This window comes from Thamnophis elegans, chromosome 12, assembly GCF_009769535.1.
Source record: "Thamnophis elegans isolate rThaEle1 chromosome 12, rThaEle1.pri, whole genome shotgun sequence".
Classification (NCBI taxonomy): Eukaryota; Metazoa; Chordata; class Lepidosauria; order Squamata; family Colubridae; genus Thamnophis; species Thamnophis elegans.
Genome location: NC_045552.1, coordinates 56,108,290 through 56,126,055, shown reverse-complemented (window position 1 = coordinate 56,126,055; position 17,766 = coordinate 56,108,290). Strand labels below are relative to the sequence as shown.

The 17,766-nt window shown below is 49.4% G+C and overlaps 1 protein-coding gene across 3 annotated transcripts in view; it reads left to right on the top strand.

Annotated features, from left to right (window-relative positions):
- The window catches only part of LOC116515419 (muscleblind-like protein 3), a 60,088-nt gene that overhangs the window by 22,874 nt on the left and 19,448 nt on the right, over nt 1-17,766 (top strand). For 2 of the 3 annotated variants that reach the window (XM_032227442.1, XM_032227440.1), the window contains exons 3-5: nt 10,177-10,341; nt 11,859-12,131; nt 13,130-13,366. In XM_032227442.1, the coding sequence (XP_032083333.1) occupies nt 10,177-10,341; nt 11,859-12,131; nt 13,130-13,366 (675 nt within the window). The remainder of the gene's footprint in view (nt 1-10,176; nt 10,342-11,858; nt 12,132-13,129; nt 13,367-17,766) is intronic. The other variant, XM_032227441.1, reaches the window with a different exon arrangement.

The window sequence follows — 17,766 nt, the reverse complement described above, 5'->3', positions numbered from 1 at the left end:
GTAGAAGATGCTGGAGACATTTCTTTCAATCGTTTATTAACTGGCTGTGATATTTTTATTTTATTTTATTGTTTTGCAAAATGGGGATTCCCCCCCCCCCTCCTGCTGAAAAGATCCTTAATCTAAATACCTTTTCCTGCCTTTTGTGGGGCCAGAAACGTGTCCTTGGTTGGCCATTCCCCAAGGCACTTGGAGCTCGCACTCACTGGGGTCTGCTGGAAGCAAGGCCGGCTGAGAAACTTCTGGGAATTCCCAAACTGTCCTTAAATGCACCAGTTTCTCAGGCCCGGAGAAAACGCATTTGAAAAGCTCCACGGGACCACCCGTGGAGAAGGAAGTCCGGTGGTGGATTCCCAACTATCTGGCTTGTTTGTTTTTGAACTTGTGTGGAGTTGCGCTGCAGGCAGAGAGAGACGCTGCAGCCCTCGTGGGGAGCAATTGATATAGATCAAGGCCGGGCCTGGCTCTTCCTTCAGCCGTTGTTCTCGGCGTCACACCAGAAATGGCAGCCTGCAGGTCATAACCCAGGTTCCCAAAAGATACTCGGCTGAAGCTCATCAGGTTATGTGGCAGCTTGCTTCAGACGTGAATCTGACCATGATCTCACCTTCCATCTGAATTTGCCCTGAACTGCTCTATTTCTGCTGGCAGGGAGGTTTGTCCCTAGTAGCTGTTGTGTGTGCTTCCCCAGCCTTTACCTACATCTGTATCCAACTGCTTCCATAATCCCTTGCTGCAGCCAAGTTCACGTGTACGGTTAAGCCAGGGGCGTCCGAACTTGGGAACTTTTAAGACTTGTGGACTTCAACTCCCAGAATTCCCCAGCCAGCAACAAAATGGGGATTTCTCGGGCACAAGCCGGACGGGATCGATAGCCAGCAGACCGATCGGGTTGAACCATGGCGAAAGTGCTCCCATTTTCTGTTTTCAGGAAGAAGCTGGAGAGCCCCCCCCTCCCTCCCCCCCTCATTTCTCCAGGGTGGCCTAAATGGCTTTATTACACATTGCAAGAGGGTCGGATTAGACCAGAGGTCTCCAACCTGGGCAACTTGAAGACCTTGCGGACTTCAACTCCCAGAATTCGCCAGGCCAGCATGGTTGGCTGGGGAATTCTGGGAGTTGAAGTCCACAAGTCTTAAAAGTGCCCATGTTTGGACACCCCTGGGTTAAGCCATTGGCCCTGGCTTAGAATTTGTTCCCGCGTCTGGGCTATCTCTCGTAGCATTCATCGGTTCACCGACAAATGCGCACCGACAAAACCGCGGGGAGAAAAGCGCGAGTTCGAAATCGCGCCAAAGAATGAGCACAGAAGCGCGCCGACAACAGCGCGCTGACAGAAGCGCGCTCTAAACCTAACCCTAAAGGTAACCCTAAACCTAACCCTGACCCCAACTCTTACCCTAACCCTTAACTTAACCGTAATGGCGCTTCTGTTAGCGCTCTTTTGTCGGCGCGCCTTTGTGGGCGCGCTATCAACATCGTGGTTTTATCACCACGGTTTTGTCGACGCGCTGTTGTCGGGCGTGCTTTTATCGGGTCACACATTCTTCATGCAGCAAACCTGTCTAATCTTTGGCAAACCGTCCGAGGGGATGATGATGATGAGGAGGAGGAGGAGTGCCCTATACATTTTAAAATTTGAAAGAGTTCTCCAGCTTCTTCCTTCTTGGCCATGGTTCAACCCGATCGGTCCGCTATCGATCCCGTCTGGCTTGTTCCCCGAGAAATTCCCATGTCTTGCCTCCTTCCCGACTCTTCTGTTGACGAGGCCTGTGCGGATTCCTTGGCAGCGGCCTTGTCCTCTTGTGACCTCTTTGTCCTCCTCTGGTGACCGCTTTGTTCTCCTGGAGAGTTGCCTCTCCGTGTCTCGGAGGGGCTGGGGGGGGGGGGCAGCCGCCTCGTGCATGCACGCGCGGCCATCTCCGGATCTCGGGCCTCTCCCAACAATGAAGTGGCGCAGGGACCATCTGATGGGGATTTAGGTCTTTACAAGAGCGACTTGTGCCGCGTGGCGGATGAAAGGCCCGGCTGAATAGCAGCCTGTCACGCCTCAGACCCCCTGCTGTTGATCTATCGAGGGTCTCTTGGGAACTTCACTCGCCCTTTCATCGCCGTTGATCTGCCTCTCGTGTGGAATGGCTGACTGGCCAGGGAATCCGGCCTAGCTTTCTCAGCCGGGGCAGGGAAACACAGCCAGGAAAAGTGGGTTATTTTGATATTCCTCCCAACAAAAGCCACACCAGTGTGCCCACGGTTATTCAACTGTGGATAAAAGTTGTGGATAAAAAGCCTTTGGACAATCCGGCAGAAGTATACTATAGGTCAGAGGTGTCCAAACTTGGGAACTTTAAGACTTGCGGACCTCAACTCCCAGAATTCCCCAGCCAGCCATGAATGAAAGAGTTGGAAGGGGCCAGAAGGATCCCCAGTGTTTGTCAACCTGGGCAACTTTTAAGACCCATGGAGTTCAACTCCCAGAATTTGCCAGGCCAGCATGTTGACTGAGGAATTCTGGGAGTTGAAGTCCACAGGTCTTAAAAAGTTCCCAAGTTTGGACGCCCCTGCTATAGGGCAGCCTTTGACAGTTTGTTTAGTGGCTATTCAAAGTTACGATGGCACTGAAAAAATGTGACTTCGGACCATTTTTCAAACATGCGACTTGCAGCATCCCCACCGTCATGCGATCTGAATTCAGACACTTGGCAACTGGCTCACCTTTACGACGGTCGCAGCGTCCCCGGGGGGAGGGGTGTCTCGCGATCCCCTTTTGCGACCTTCTGACGGGCAAAGTCAATGGGGAAGCCAGATTCACTTAACAACGAAGTTTAGTAACAACTACAATGATTGACTTAACAACTGTGACTAGAAAGGCCGTGAGGCGGGGCAAAGCTCTCTTGGCCAATGTCTTCCCTTCACAATATAAATGTTGGGCTCACTTGTGGTCGTAAGTCGAGGACTACATGTGGGGGGGGGAACGGTGGCCTCCAGGGCCCAAACTTCATGCAGGGAAATCCCCTTTTAATCTGCGTATAAGGCAAACGCAGTCCGATCCCATTTCTCTCCTCAGAAGAGGGTGGGCAGTGGTAGGTGGGCCACCGTGTGTTTTTTTCCAGGCCAGATTTGGGCACAATATGCCCTCTCTGCCCCTCGCAGTAGCAGGCAGAACGATGCTTTTTATGGATGCCCGCTTTGTCTTGAAAGGTTAATGAGTTCTTGAGAAACGAAGCTCCTCGTTTATCAAATGTGTTTATCAAACGTTGCACCGGACTTGTTAGAAATTAGGATGGGGAGAAGGGGAAACAGTGGGGCCAAATGGTGGCAGAGGACATCACCCAGGCTTGCCGATAAGATACGCATCTTCTTCTGGGCATCTCAATCATACCCTCCTTCCACTGGACATGCCAATGGAAGGGCTGACGGGCACTGTGTGTGTGTGTGTGTGTGTGTACAGTTAATCTTGTTAAATTGTGATTGCCACTTAATCTGCTTCTTTGTGCTGGGTAGAGAAAAGGAGATAGGGGGCAGCTTTGTGGGGAGGGGGGCATGAGGGCAGGGGGCGGCCCAGCGTGTGAGCCAGGCATTAGCCACGCTGCCTTTGCTGGCCGGGGTTTGTGCAGCCTCAGCTTTTGGATTTGGAGCAAGAGAGGCTTCGGCTAAGACACACACACCCTGGTGCAGAGGCTGAGCCAGAAGCAGGCTGGCTGGCATCCTCCCCGTTGGCATCCAGCTACCTTGGGAAACCTTTGGGAAGACCAAGCTGTTCCCTTTTTAATTCACCTGGTTTAATATGACCTGATTTCAAGGAGAGTCGCATTAAAACATTCTTTATTTTCCGTGCTGGATTGCAAAACCCATCCTCCCTTGGCCATTGGGTGCTTTGGGGGATGATCTCTTAGCTAGGAATCCAAGAATCTTTTGTTGACATTGAGAGCCGAAAGCCGGCAGTTGGTAATTTTTTAACCCAAGACTGACTTCATTTGACAGGAGAAGACCATTAGGAGGAGAAGGAGCATCTATCTCCTCCTCCTCCTCCTCCTCCTCTTCTTCTCCTCCTCCTCCTCCTCATTCTTCTTCTCCTCTTCCCCTTCTCCTCCTCCTCTTCTTCTTCTCCTTCTTCTCCTCCTCTTCTTCTCCTCCTCTTCTTCTCCTTCTTCTCCTCTTCTCCTCTTCTTCTCCTCCTCCTCCTCTTCTTCTCCTCTTCTCCTCCTCTTCTTCTTCTCTTCTCCTCCTCCTCCTCTTCTCCTCCTCCTCCTCCTCCTCCTCTTCTCCTCCTCTTCTCCTTCTCCTCCTCTTCTCCTTCTCCTCTTCTTCTCCTCCTCCTCTTCTCCTCCTCCTCTTCTCCTCCTCCTCCTCTTTTCCTCCTCCTCTTCTTTTCCTCCTCTTCTCCTCCTCTTCTCTCCTCCTCATCTCTTCTTCTCCTCCTCCTCTCCTCCTCCTTCTCTTCTTCTTTTTCTCCTCCTCCTCCTTCTTCTCCTCCTCCTCTCCTCCTCCTTCTCTTCTTCTTCTTTTTCTCCTCCTCCTCCTCCTCCTCCTGCTCCTCCTCCTCCTCCTCCTCCTCTTCTTCTTCTGCTCCTCCTGCTCCTCCTCTTCTTCTTCTCCTCTTCTCCTCCTCCTCTTCTTCTTCTCCTTCTTCTCCTCCTCTTCTCCTCCTCTTCTTCTCCTCCTCTTCTTCTCCTTCTTCCCTCTTCTCCTCTTCTTCTCCTCCTCCTCCTCTTCTTCTCCTCTTCTCCTCCTCTTCTTCTTCTCTTCTCCTCCTCCTCTTCTCCTCCTCCTCCTCCTCCTCCTCCTCTTCTCCTTCTCCTCTTCTTCTCCTCCTCCTCTTCTTCTCCTCCTCCTCTTTTCCTCCTCCTCTTCTTTTCCTCCTCTTCTCCTCCTCTTCTCTCCTCCTCATCTCTTCTTCTCCTCCTCCTCTCCTCCTCCTTCTCTTCTTCTTTTTCTCCTCCTCCTTCTTCTCCTCCTCCTCTCCTCCTCCTTCTCTTCTTCTTCTTTTTCTCCTCCTCCTCCTCCTCCTGCTCCTCCTCTTCTTCTCCTCCTCCTCCTCCTCATTCTTCTTCTCCTCTTCCCCTTCTCCTCCTCCTCTTCTTCTTCTCCTTCTTCTCCTCCTCTTCTTCTCCTCCTCTTCTTCTCCTCCTCTTCTTCTCCTCTTCTCCTCTTCTTCTCCTCCTCCTCCTCTTCTTCTCCTCTTCTCCTCCTCTTCTTCTTCTCTTCTCCTCCTCCTCTTCTTCTCCTCCTCCTCCTCCTCCTCTTCTCCTCCTCCTCCTCTTCTCCTTCTCCTCTTCTTCTCCTCCTCCTCTTCTTCTCCTCCTCCTCTTTTCCTCCTCCTCTTCTTTTCCTCCTCTTCTCCTCCTCTTCTCTCCTCCTCATCTCTTCTTCTCCTCCTCCTCTCCTCCTCCTTCTCTTCTTCTTTTTCTCCTCCTCCTCCTTCTTCTCCTCCTCCTCTCCTCCTCCTTCTCTTCTTCTTCTTTTTCTCCTCCTCCTCCTCCTCCTCGTAATTCTGATTTTGGCATCTTGTGCTGTAAACAGGTGGGCCCTGTGGAAAACGAAAAGGTGGGATGTTTGTGAGCATCGGAGGACATGGATGGCCAGGAGCCCTCCGCCCCAAAGCATTGTTCGGAGAGCAAAGGAGGCCTTTTGCCAGCTCCTAAACCCGTGATAGTGAAATGTGTGCCACAGAATGCACGCACAGCCCTCAACCCAGCTCAGCTCTCCCCACAGCCAGGTTTTGGTCCCAGGAGGCTGCAGGGAGGCCTACGAGGCCAATAATGGGGGGGGGGGGGGTCACGTGCACATGCGCGAGGGGGCAAGGGGGGTCATGCGCAGAGCACGGGAGGGTGTTGCGGGAATTGCATTATGGATGCGGGCACGGCATGCCCTTTTGGCACACGACAACAAAAAGTTTAGCCACCACTCTCCTAAAGCAACTCAGGGAAGTGGAGATGGGCATGAAAGGCATAATTTCAGTTTCTTAAACTCCGGCAGGAAAGAATGGCAGCCTGGCCATGTAAGGGGTTTGTATATGTGCAGAAGTTCGTTTTTTTGCTTTAAAAAAAAAACATTCATGCAGGGCAGTCTTCTACGTTGGCAAAGCTTATTTCTACAATCTCATTTCTGCCTCAATTGGCAAACCAGGTTTCAAAACTGGAGGCTTTGATTCCTTGCCAGGAGAATTCTACCTCTAAAACTCCCTGTAACAATTCACTTCTTGGCAACCCCCTTTTTTGCAAGTTAAGTTTTTGCATATTAATCTCTCTCCCTTTTCCTTCCGCCCAGCTGAATCAGCGCGATTAGAGAGCAATGTTAAGTTGAGCTTCCTCCCAGTAGAAATTTCCTTGGCTGACTTTTGTACAGAATATCTTTCTTACAGTCGTTCAGGCTGGGGAAATTCCACTGTTCCCTCTTCTACTTTGTAAACTCATTGCTGTGGGAGGCTATTTCGATCAATATTACAGTCCAGGTTTCTTTACGGCACATCCAAAATAATTACTGACCTTCCAGAAGTTTTGTTATCGTATTTGCTCAGTCGGTTATAGCTGTTCCCCCAAACTCCCCCCAAAGGAAACAATTTTGTTTTTCCCCAGGAAGGGAAAGGAAGCTCTTTCGTATCATTCTGATTCCCTCTTAAGATTGTTTCCAGGCCTGGCGAAAATAAAAGCATTGAGTTCACCTTTGTATCTCTCCTCCTGTAATCTGAGGGAGCTATTTTAAAAAGGCGGTGCATTTCTTGGCCCGGATTTCTTTCCCAGATTGAAAACAAATTGTCAGCTCAGATGGATTGTTATTTTTAAGTCCAGGAGCTGTTTATGTTAATTAAAGCACTTGATTTTTCTAAATTACCCGACAACACAAACATACATTGGCCCTTCACGATTTCCGCAACCTTCAATGAGATACGGCTGCTTTGCAAGCCCTTTCCTTCTCTTTCTTCTTGCCTTTTGTTTCTGGTGGGCTCTCGATATCTGAGGGGCTCTCCGGGAGCTGAGGAATTAGCACCCCCAACTCTGCCGCACGAGGAGGGGGGCGTTTCTCTTAAGATATGCCCCTTGTATGTGCTTCCTCTAAAAGGTGCATTATTATTCTCTGTTTAGTGATCATTAATAGGACACTTTCTCCAAAAGCTTGAAATGACTGGTTATCACAGGCTCAGGGTTGTTGTTATCTGTTGTGTGTCCATCTGTCCATCCATCCATCCAAAAAAGCAGCTAAAGACTTGTGCTGGTGTTCAGACGCGGGGGGCCCTTAACACCTCCAATTCAGAGCAGAGCCAGCTTCCCTGGCTGGAACCTTCTGCAGCCACCCTAAAAGCAGGGAGGACTTCTGCATCCATTCTCTGGCCGTTCTCTGGCCCGGGGCCACCGTGGGCAGCGGCTGTCCCCTTGTGATGCTGGTAGCAAACCTCGGGGGGCAGCAGCGCTGCCGTCCCCAGGTGACCTTCAGGGAGAATTGCAGAATGGGATTAAGAGATTTGTCCTGGAAATATCGGGGGCCTATGTGTTGGTCAGAGGAGAGGGAGAAACTCTTCCTTTTCCCGCTACAGTTGAGAGGCTGTGGGGGAGATTGGCAGAAAGCATGGCCTTCCCTCACGCTGAAGCCTCCACTGCAGCCCAGCCTTGGCCCAGAGCGGGGTTGAAGTGCCATCCCTTTTGGCTATCCCAGGTCTCCTTCGCAAGAGGGGCCAGTCTCTATCCAGACATGGCAATCCCCAAGAGGTGAAGCAGAGTTTACAGCAAATGCCCTGATTAGTATTTGTGGGAAGCACATTTAAAGCTACAGGCAAAAATGGGAAAGATAAAACACACACACACACACACACCAGGAACATGTGGCCGGCCCTGTTGTTAAGATGACCCCATAGGCAGACCCCTGAGGACCCCAGCAGTGGGGCTCTCTTCTGCCTGGACAGCTCCGGTTGAACGGCACGAAATTAAACTTTAGAGCTGTGATAATGGGAGGTGAGGCAGCCTTATTTTAACAGATGCCTTACGATGCGCAGAAAGAAGAGCAGATCAGATGGCATGTTTTTGAAGCTGACCAGAAAGGAGCACTTTAAATTGTCGTATTTTTCTGAGTATAAGATGCACCGGAATATAAGATGCACCAAGATTTTGAAGAGATAAATTTAAAAAGAAAAAAGTTTTCACACTCTGCAGACCTCCCAAATCCTCTGCAAGCCACATTTTTGTGAAACTTTTGAGAGTTTGAGTGGCCTGCAAAGTGCTGCTGGGTGCTGGGGGGGCAAAAAACCAGCTCTTTTTTTGCCGAAAGAGGCATGCATAGCCTTTAGGGGGCTTCTAGAGTGCTCCTGGGGGCTGGAGGGGAGCAAAAATGAGCAAAAAAAACCAGCCCTTTTTTCACTTGTTTTTGCCCTCCCCAGCCCCCAGGAGCACTTTGCAGGCCTCCCAAACCCTCTTCACATCCATTTTTGTGAAGGGGGCGGGGTTTCGGGAGGCCAAAAATGCTTCTATTCAATGTATACGACGCACCCAGATTTTCACCTTCTTTTTTTAGGGGGAAAAGGTGCGTCTTATACTCCGAAAAATACAGTTCTTGTTTTATCGTACCATATCAGCCTGATAGCAGAAATGTCTGTTACCAAACAAGAATCAGATGGAAGCCAGGCCATCTAAGGGCTCTTCCAAAAGGCAGGAGCCTTTAGCTTATCGCATTGTTCGGGCGAATCTTAATTTCATTATAAATAGGGTTCGCGTTTAATACCGAGTAGTTATGGGAATTCTTCCCTGATGGCTTCCAGCTTCTTGGGAAAAGCCCATTTGAGCTTTCGTGACCTATAAAAGTTCATTCCTTCCTCCACTTTTCCCCGTCCTTGTCTAGGACCCTAATCATTACACCACGTTCTTTCTACTAAGAGAAAAACAAGAATTTGGTTAAAGGAAGACATGTAAAACACAACACACAAACATGCTTTTCTTAGAGTTAGGACTCATTCACGCCTTTCAGTCAACAGATGGAATAGCATTTTTTTTTAAATTCTAGCATGCTGAATCAAGGAAGGGGGCCTGCCCTCTGGAAGCTAAAATCCTCCCCCCCTTCCTTCAGTCTGTGTTGCATCCTGCCCTCTCCCCTCCAAGCTGATTGAATGTTCTGCGGAGTTGCCAATTAAAACAAATGCATGTTCCCCGTAAAATCTTGGCTTAGGAACTCGGTTGCTTGAGAAGTTGATAGCGTATTTTTCACACACATCTAACACCACCTCCCTCCCAAGAGGGTTCATTCTAAAATTGTCTGGGGAGCCTTATTACCTGTGCGCAGGACTGAGGTGTCCCCAAGCTCAACCTTGACCAATCGAACCAGGATTCGCCGGTCAGCGATGTGAGGAATTCTGGGAGTTGAAGTTCATGACAGGTTCATTGCTAGCATTATCATGGTCCAGTCAGTCAGATGTCCAGACTGAATCTGGCATTTTTGTCCTCCTCTCGAGTCCTTCCCAGGTATCCGGGATAGGCAGATGTGGATGTAAGCTCCCCCAAGTAGGGCTGCCTCCTGCAATTGACTTGATTTCGTGATTCTGTCAATGCCATTGGTGCTCCAGATGTTTTGGGATTGCACTCGAGTTGCCTATTCCTGTTGGTGCTATCTTTGCTTTCTTTTGCCACAGATGTTTTTCCTTCTGTTTGCAGATCTTTGTATGTTGAGATTTTCTCCAATTCTTTCCCTTCTCTACTGCTGTCTTCAGGATTCCACTATCGAGACCTCGCGGTCTTTCTTATCAGCAATGGTTAAATCTGAAATGTTGTGTTTCAGGCGATGGCCTGTTATGATTTCAGTTGGATAATAGGATATAATCACAGGGTTTGTAAACCTGGATAGCTAATTTTATTTTTTACAGAATAGCACACTCAAACTGTACATTACTACTTAAAAGTTTTAGTTCATATTTATTACTGCAATACGTACTTCTTTATTACATCCTCATTGTTGGAGTATTTTTAATTTTTGTTTATTAAATACACTACTTGGTGTTTCTTTTCTTAAAATGTAAAAAAACAGTTGCTTCTCGTCATGCATTTTCTGTGCTGATATCGTGCGTAAAAATGAGAAAGTAAATGTGGGAGACATTCCGTTCCCCCTCCCAAGTGCTGAATAATCCATTTTATCCTGGTCTCCCAGGGATTCTGCTTCTGAAAATGTGCTTCTCCTCTTCTTTCACAAACCCCTTAGGGTCGGTGCACTCGAGAAAACTGCAAATACCTTCACCCTCCGCCACACTTAAAAACACAACTTGAAATCAACGGGCGCAACAACCTGATCCAGCAAAAGACAGCCGCTGCCATGTTTGCACAGCAAATGCAGTTCATGGTCCCTGGAGCCCAGCTGCAGCCGATTGTAAGTGACAGGAGTCATTCTCTGGATAAGGTCCGGCTTGCGGGAGGGGGGGAGGGGCAGGAGGCGCTTCTTGGGATAGAAATGTTAGAGGTAAGATAGGGCCACATTTCCAACAAAGTGAACATGAAGCCAGGGGAACACCGCTGGACCGCGCAGGTCACACCTATCGGGGAGTTCTCAACACCAGCTTGGAAAATTGTGTCGGCGACTTGAAGGTGGGAAAACAGCATTGGAGCGGGTGGAACGTCAGCAGAATCCCTGACCTTCCCCCCCCCCCAAAGCCCCAACATCAGCATTCAAAATTGGCACGCTAGCGACGAGACCGAAGGTTACTGTGCTCCACCTGCCCACCTAGGTTATTTCAGGACAACGGCCCATGCGTTACAAGCGCCACATAGTCCACAAAAGCTTCTGCCCTCATCAATCGGGCGACGCTTTTGAGTGCCACAAGATTCGTTTTGCAGATTTTGTTCAAGAGAAACCACCCCAACATTCTGGCTTCGTAGGCTGAGATGTTGGTTTTCTGGATTGTGTCCTGTCCACACGGGAAAGAACACTCTGCGCTTCCGATCTGTGGCATCCCTAAGAGCAGGTGGAGGAATCAAATCCCCCCCCCCAAATGTCTGAATGTTGGGTGCAGCATGGTGCGTCAGCCCTTCCAAAGACCAGGGAAGGAATGGATGGTGGAGGCCCATAGATGAATATTGATAGATGGCTGTTTACTCGGTGATTGGGTGGGTGGGTCGGCGGGGTTGGACTAGAGTAAGGTTCTACATTTAGGCAAGAAAAACGAAATGCACAGGTACAGTACAGGTGGTACCTTGCTCAATAGTAGCAACTGGGAGAGGGATCTTGGAGTCCTAGTGGACAACCATTTGGGCAGCAGCTGCCAAAAAAGCCAACACAGTTCTAGGCTGCATCAACAGAGGGAGAGAATCAAGATCACGTGAAGGGTTGATACCACTTTATAAGGCCTTGGGAAGGCCTTACTTGGAATATGGCACCCAGTTTTTGTCGCCATGATGTAAAAATGATGTGGAGACTCTAGAAAGAGTGCAGAGAAGAGCAACAAAGAGGATTAGGGGACTGGAGGCTCAAAAATATGAGGAACGGTTGCAGGAACTGGGTATGTCTAGTTTAATGAATAGAAAAGAAGGACTAGGGGAGACATGATAGCAGTCTTCCAATATCTCAGGGGCTGCCACAAAGAAGAGGGAGTCAAACTATTCTCCAAGGCACCTGAGGGTAGAACAAGAAGCAATGGGTGGAAACTAATCAAGGAGAGAAGCAACTTAGAACTAAGCAGAAATTTCCTGACAGTGAGGACAATTAATCAGTGGAACAGCTTGCCTCCAGAAGCTGTGAATGCCCCAACACTAGAGGTTTTTAAGAAGATGTTGGATAGTCATTTGTCTGAAACTGTATAGGGTTTCCTGCCTAGGCAAGGGGTTGGAGTAGAAGACCTCCAAGGTCCCTTCCAACTCTGCTATTGTATTGTATTGTATTGTATTATATAGATGACGTCCAAGGCCCCTTCCAACTCGGTTCATCTGATGACAGCCTATCCTTGGCTTGCTCTTTCCCAACAGACAACGTTTCCTGTGACTCCTTCGCTTGCAACCAGCCCCACCATGGCGTTCAGCCCCTACTTAAGCCACGTTTCTCCAGGGATGGGCTTGATGCCTGCAGAGCTCTTACCAAACACACCCGTTCTGGTATCCAGCAACCCCGGGGTCTCGGTACCCGGTGGCTCCACAGGGCAGAAACTCATGAGGACAGATAAATTAGAGGTATTTGCCTTGGCTTGGGTTCCATTGCCTTGTTTCGTTTTGGGTGCAAATTGTTCTGTTTCCACCAGACTTGTGAGAAACGAGAAGCACACCCAGGAGGACTAAGTGTAATTTTATTGTAAGGTTACGTTAATATAATGGTGCAAACTGAAAGGATATCTCTTCCCCCTTTGCCTTGCAAAACTTAAGGAGGTTTCTGTTCTGACCGAGGCTTCCCGAGAGCCTGAAGCAACTCCTTGTCCCAACAAAAAACCCCTTTTATTAATTGACTGTGAGTTCTGTTCATTCACCTCCAGCAAAGTCTTTCAAGGGAGGATTTATAGTCACAGACCTTATCTGGCTTGGAGAGCTGCCAGGTCGATATCTGCAAAACTTGGCCAGGAGTCTCAGAGAGTCACGGACCAATGAAGTGAACTAATTGCCTCCTGCAAACTCCACTCCCCTGTCGCTCCTCTTTTATTTCCTCTGGGAGAGGCCATTCATTGTCTGGCCTTACTCCCAAGTCGACCCCTGTTCTTTAGCTGTTCTCTTTGTCTGGCAGCTCTGCGCATGCACACACTGGGAACAGGCTCCAACTGTTCTTCTGCCTCACTGATGTCTGACTCTGAAGGCAGCTGATAACTGGCATACGGCTCTGGCCCCCTCTCTGCCTCCGACACAGAGCCCTCATCAGAGCCTTCCCCAGATTCCAGGACTGGCCCAGGTTCCTCCCAACCTCCTCACTGTCCAAATCTGCTGGCCACTGGTGGGTCACAGCAATTTCCCTTCTGAGATGATTGCCATGCCCCTATTCATCCCCCTGCAGGTTCAGCTGCCTTTTATCCGAATATCGGCCCCTCCGTCTCCCAAGGCCTTTTCCACACACTGTTGCAGTTTCTCCTTCTGACTTGCCAATTGATACGCCCCTTCTTACCCAAACAAACCCGGCAGAGCGATCCATCTGGGACGACGGCAGGATAGATTCCCCCCTTTCCATCCCGCCTCCTCTGCCTTTCCAGGTGTGCCGAGAGTTTCAGCGTGGGAATTGCACGCGGGGCGAGAACGACTGCCGCTACGCTCACCCAATCGACATCGCCATGATTGACACGAACGAGAACACGGTCACGGTGTGCATGGATTACATCAAAGGCCGGTGCTCCAGGGAGAAATGCAAGTACTTTCACCCCCCTGCGCATTTGCAAGCTAAAATCAAGGCAGCTCAGCACCAGGTGAACCAGACGGCTGCAGCCGCAATGGTAAGAGAGCCGCCTCCGGCAACGACTTGGCTGAATGTTGTATTGTCCCACCAAGTCGGGACAGGGTGTGGGTGGGGGGGGTTCAGGGGCTTCCCCCTTTCCCTTTTTAACAGAGTCCCCCTCCCACAACCACGAGTTTGGCCCCGGGATGCTCGTTTAGAAGGAAGCCCCACAAATTTCAGAATCCAGCATATTTGCCAGACCGCCTACTGCCACATACCTCCCAACGGCCGATAAGATCCCACAGGGTGGGCCTCCTTAGGACGCCGTCAGCCGGACAGTGTCGGCTGGCGGGGCCTCGGAGGAGAGCCTTCTCTGTGGCTGCTCCGACCCTGTGGAATCAGCTACCCCCAGAGGTCCGGACATCACCCACCTTCATGGCCTTCAGAAAAGCTGTTAAAACCTGGCTGTTCCGGCAGGCCTGGGGCTATTGACCTTACTATGTAGGGTCTAGCCCCGATCAGAACGTATGTGTGTTGGGGAATATTTAAATTATTTCTTATATAAATCTAATAAATTGAATTGAATTGAATCCATAAAGCAAATCCTGTGCTTTCTGTATCAGAAACCACTTGAGTTGCGTTTGTGTTTCAGAGAGGTGGGGGCTCTGTCTGCAGATTAGCCTCCTCTGCCTTCTGTCTGTCTGTCTTTTTTTCTTTCTTCCTTTCTTCTTCCGTCCTTTCTTTCTTTCTTCCTTTATTTATTTATTTCTTCCTTTCTTTCTTCTTCCTTTCTCGGCATAGAAAGTTTACAAGAAAGAGCCGTTGGGAATTCCCTCTTTAACATCCAACCTGGCCTTCACAAAGCCAATTTATGCCGTTCCACCCATCTCTGTATCATTCAGCTCCACATTGAAGAAGCCAATCGCCCCAAAGCTCCTTTTTTCAAGAGGCAACTGGGCTTCCTTTGATTTTCGGTTGAAGACGCCTCGCTTGTTATCCCAGGAGCTTCTTCAGTTCTGACTGAACGGTGGGGGAATGGAAGGATTTATATATTCCATTCCTCATCATTCAGTAGAACCAGAAAAGCTCCTGGGATGACAAGCGGGACGTTTTCAAAGGGAAAAACAAAGGAAGCCCATCTGCCTCTTGAAAAAACACCTTTGGGACCTGGATGACGGAGCATCTCCATGGACACTAAGATGGGACTCGGGTGGGTCTTGTCACTAAAAGAGAACACCTTGATGGTCAGGCTTCTCATGGGCAAGTTTGTTGAAGAATCGGCTCCCATGATCAGGGCTGATTCCTGACATGCTACCTGTAACGTTTGTGTCCCCACTTCACCCCAGTTCATGCTGAACCCATGCTGCCCCTTGTCACCATACACTTTATTTAGCCATGTGCCACTTAATTCCCCTACCCAGCATTAAAATACCGATTGCTTGTTTTCAGAGCTGGCTACAAACTATCCTGTAATATTCATTAACTCCCCACCCCATCCTCTCGCCAACTCTCCCTGACTGGCACTGATGAAGGGCAAAGCCTGCCCTCCGTGGCACCTTTTAAGGTGGCACAGTAGCTGGTTAGTTGATTGATCGATGGGCAAAACAGAGAGACAGAGAAAGAAACATTCACCGACAGATTTTTTATTCAGAAGGCAGCTGTGATTTGCTTCAGCAGCTGTAAGCAAGTGGCATCAGGGATCAGGAACTGGAAAGAAACGGGAGGCAGGTCTCCTTCACACCGACTTGGTTCTGCCCAGGGGTCTTTCGGCCTTGTCCCCTACCTGAGTCATGGCATGAAAAAGACTGAAGGGAAGTGGATTTTGCTCCGAGCAGAATTTAGATGGAACGCTTTCTCAAATCGTCCTTGGTCATCTTGGAGAAAGGCAGGGTGTGGTTGGGAAGGCATGCAGAATTCCCTGGAGGTTAAAATCTTTGAGAATAAATGGCTCCTTCTTAAGTTGGGAAGAAATCCTGGGATTTCAAATATACGCTAATCACCTCTTTCTGGAAAAGCCCTATGCTTGTCCAGAATATTTCACATGCCCAGCTCATCCCTTTTTTCACAGATACTTAAGTTACGCCGAAGTGAGCCTCTCTGAAAACGGTGGGGCTTCCTTCTGAGTCGGCTTTTTGATTAGCACCACCAAATCAGTCCTCAAAACCGGAAGCTCTCTCCTCAAAGGGCAGCTGGGCAAAGGGGGAGCACCGTTTCACACAATCTCATCTAGAGCGCATTTTAAAAATGGGAGATTTATTTTTATTTTTTTTAAACCAAAGAAATGTTTTAAGCCAGGAGGGCCCAACCTCGACTACTTGCTGGCTGGGGAATTCTGGGAGTTGAAACCCACAAGTCTTAAAAATTTACCAAAGTTGGACACCCCTGGCTTAAAAGCAAGGGAGAGAGGGGAAGCATGGACGAAGCAGGAAACCTCATTATATTATTATTATTTTTGTACATTACAGAGACATCATCTTAGAAACCCCGGGGGCCTATTTTGCAGAATAGCTTTAGAGGCCAGGGATCCCCGGTGCGAATCCTTCAGCGAAAGGGTCTCCTGATTCAGAGCTATTTGTGACGGAAGCTTCAACAGGGCGGAAGCTCCGGCCCTCGTTTCCCACGCACACCGGGATGACGTCACGCCCACCACGGAAGGGGCGGAGCTTGTGCCCTGGCGCCGCTTTCGTTCCCCCCCGAGTGAAGTGTGTGTCTCTGATCCTACTCACCTTTCCCCCCTGCTGCGTTACTTGTGAAAAGGGGGACCGAGCTTCCCAGGGGAGGCGGTCTGGTTCCCCCCCAGCCACCCCCCCCAAAAAATAACTATTCTTTGTCCATTTTAACTGTTGCAGACCTATCTGTGGTGCATGCTTTTGTTGTCTGAATTCTTTTTGTTTTGTGTTTCAAAAAAAATACACTGTGATAATGCATTCATTTTATTTTATTTTTTTCTCTCTCCGCCTTCTCCACAACGTTGCTCTCCTTTTTGACACATCTCTGCTTGCTGTTTTTTTTTTGTGTGTGTGTGTGTGTTGTGCTTCAACCCCTCTTCCTCAATACCGCCATGTATTCCGCTGCCTGCTAATTAAGACTCAGCCAGCTCTCCGATCACAGAAGCGACCCCTGGAGGCAAACTTTGACCTGGTACTTGGAGCTTTGCATGTAAACCATCCTTTTAGATTGCATGGAAATACCTTATTATTCATTTCTTTCTCTCCCTCCCTCCCCCCTTTCTCTCTCTCTCTGTCTCTCCCTCCTTTCCTTTTTCTGTTTCGGGGGTTGTGTCGGGAGGCTGCCCGTCACACACGAGGAACGACATGTTTCCAGTCGTATCTTTTGGCCCGTATTCTTTTGCAGATTGGGAAAACAAATAAGGCCCCCCTCCGCTGGAATTGAAAATCCATTTTTGAACTAGCAGGTGTCTTTCCCCACTCAAAAAATAATTAAAGTCCAGGTGCAGTTTTGCAAGAATCTCTTGATTGCAACTGGTTTTTTTTCCCCAGTCCGTCTTGTTTCCAAAGACAACATATTAAAAACAAAACCAACATTCACAATTCCCGTGGAGGTAGATGCTTCTCAGCCCCCCCCCCCCCTCAGCCTGCTAGAACAGCCAGGACTTGGTGGCTTTGCGGAAGGCCGGGAGGGTAGTAAGGGTCCGGATCTCAACAGGGAGCTCGTTCCAGGCTTCTGGGTAGAATCCTTCGAAGCCCTTCAGGGGCGTGAAGAAAAGCGGGGTCTCCCAGGCGCCTCCTTTGGAAAGGCAGCCCCTTTTGGTTGCCAGCTGATTTTCAGTTTAATGGGACCCCCATCCTAGTCCAAGACAGGGAGTCCTCAACTTCTGACTGGGCGCATCTACGGTTGGTTCGCAAGACCCTGATGTCACACGGCCACTTTTAGTCCAAAACCAACACGCGCTTCTGGTTTTCAGCCAAATTGCACCCATTCGCAGCCCATTGGCTCGCTTAACAACTGCCACAAAATAAGATCATAGAACCGACCGTCACAGGCAAGGGTCCAGGGCAGTTGTAGGTTGTGCCCCCCCCCCCCTTGTTTGTAAATACAAGGTTTGTGGCTTCCTAAACAATGAAGGCAAAAGGACACAATGCCAGTTCCCGGGCTTTTGAAGATGGCGTGGTCTTTGCCCTCATTCAGAGCTTCATCTTGGCTTTGAGGAGGGGGCCCTGGTCTGGTGTTCCCCACCTAGGGGGAGGCCTGGGTGGAGGAAACCTAAAGGGCTTTTCCTACCCTGGCTGACCTCCTGCCCAAGACCAGGGTTGTCCTTGCAAGCCCTTCTGGCTAATGGGCAACCTTTCGAGGCAAAAGCTTCCAAAGGCCTTGTGGAGATGTTGTTGAATTTTAAATTGCTGATTTTTATTTTATCTTTTGTATCCCCTCCCCTTTTTATTGTTAGCCGCCCTGAGTCTCTCGGGAATAGGGCGGCATACAATCCAAATCAAATCA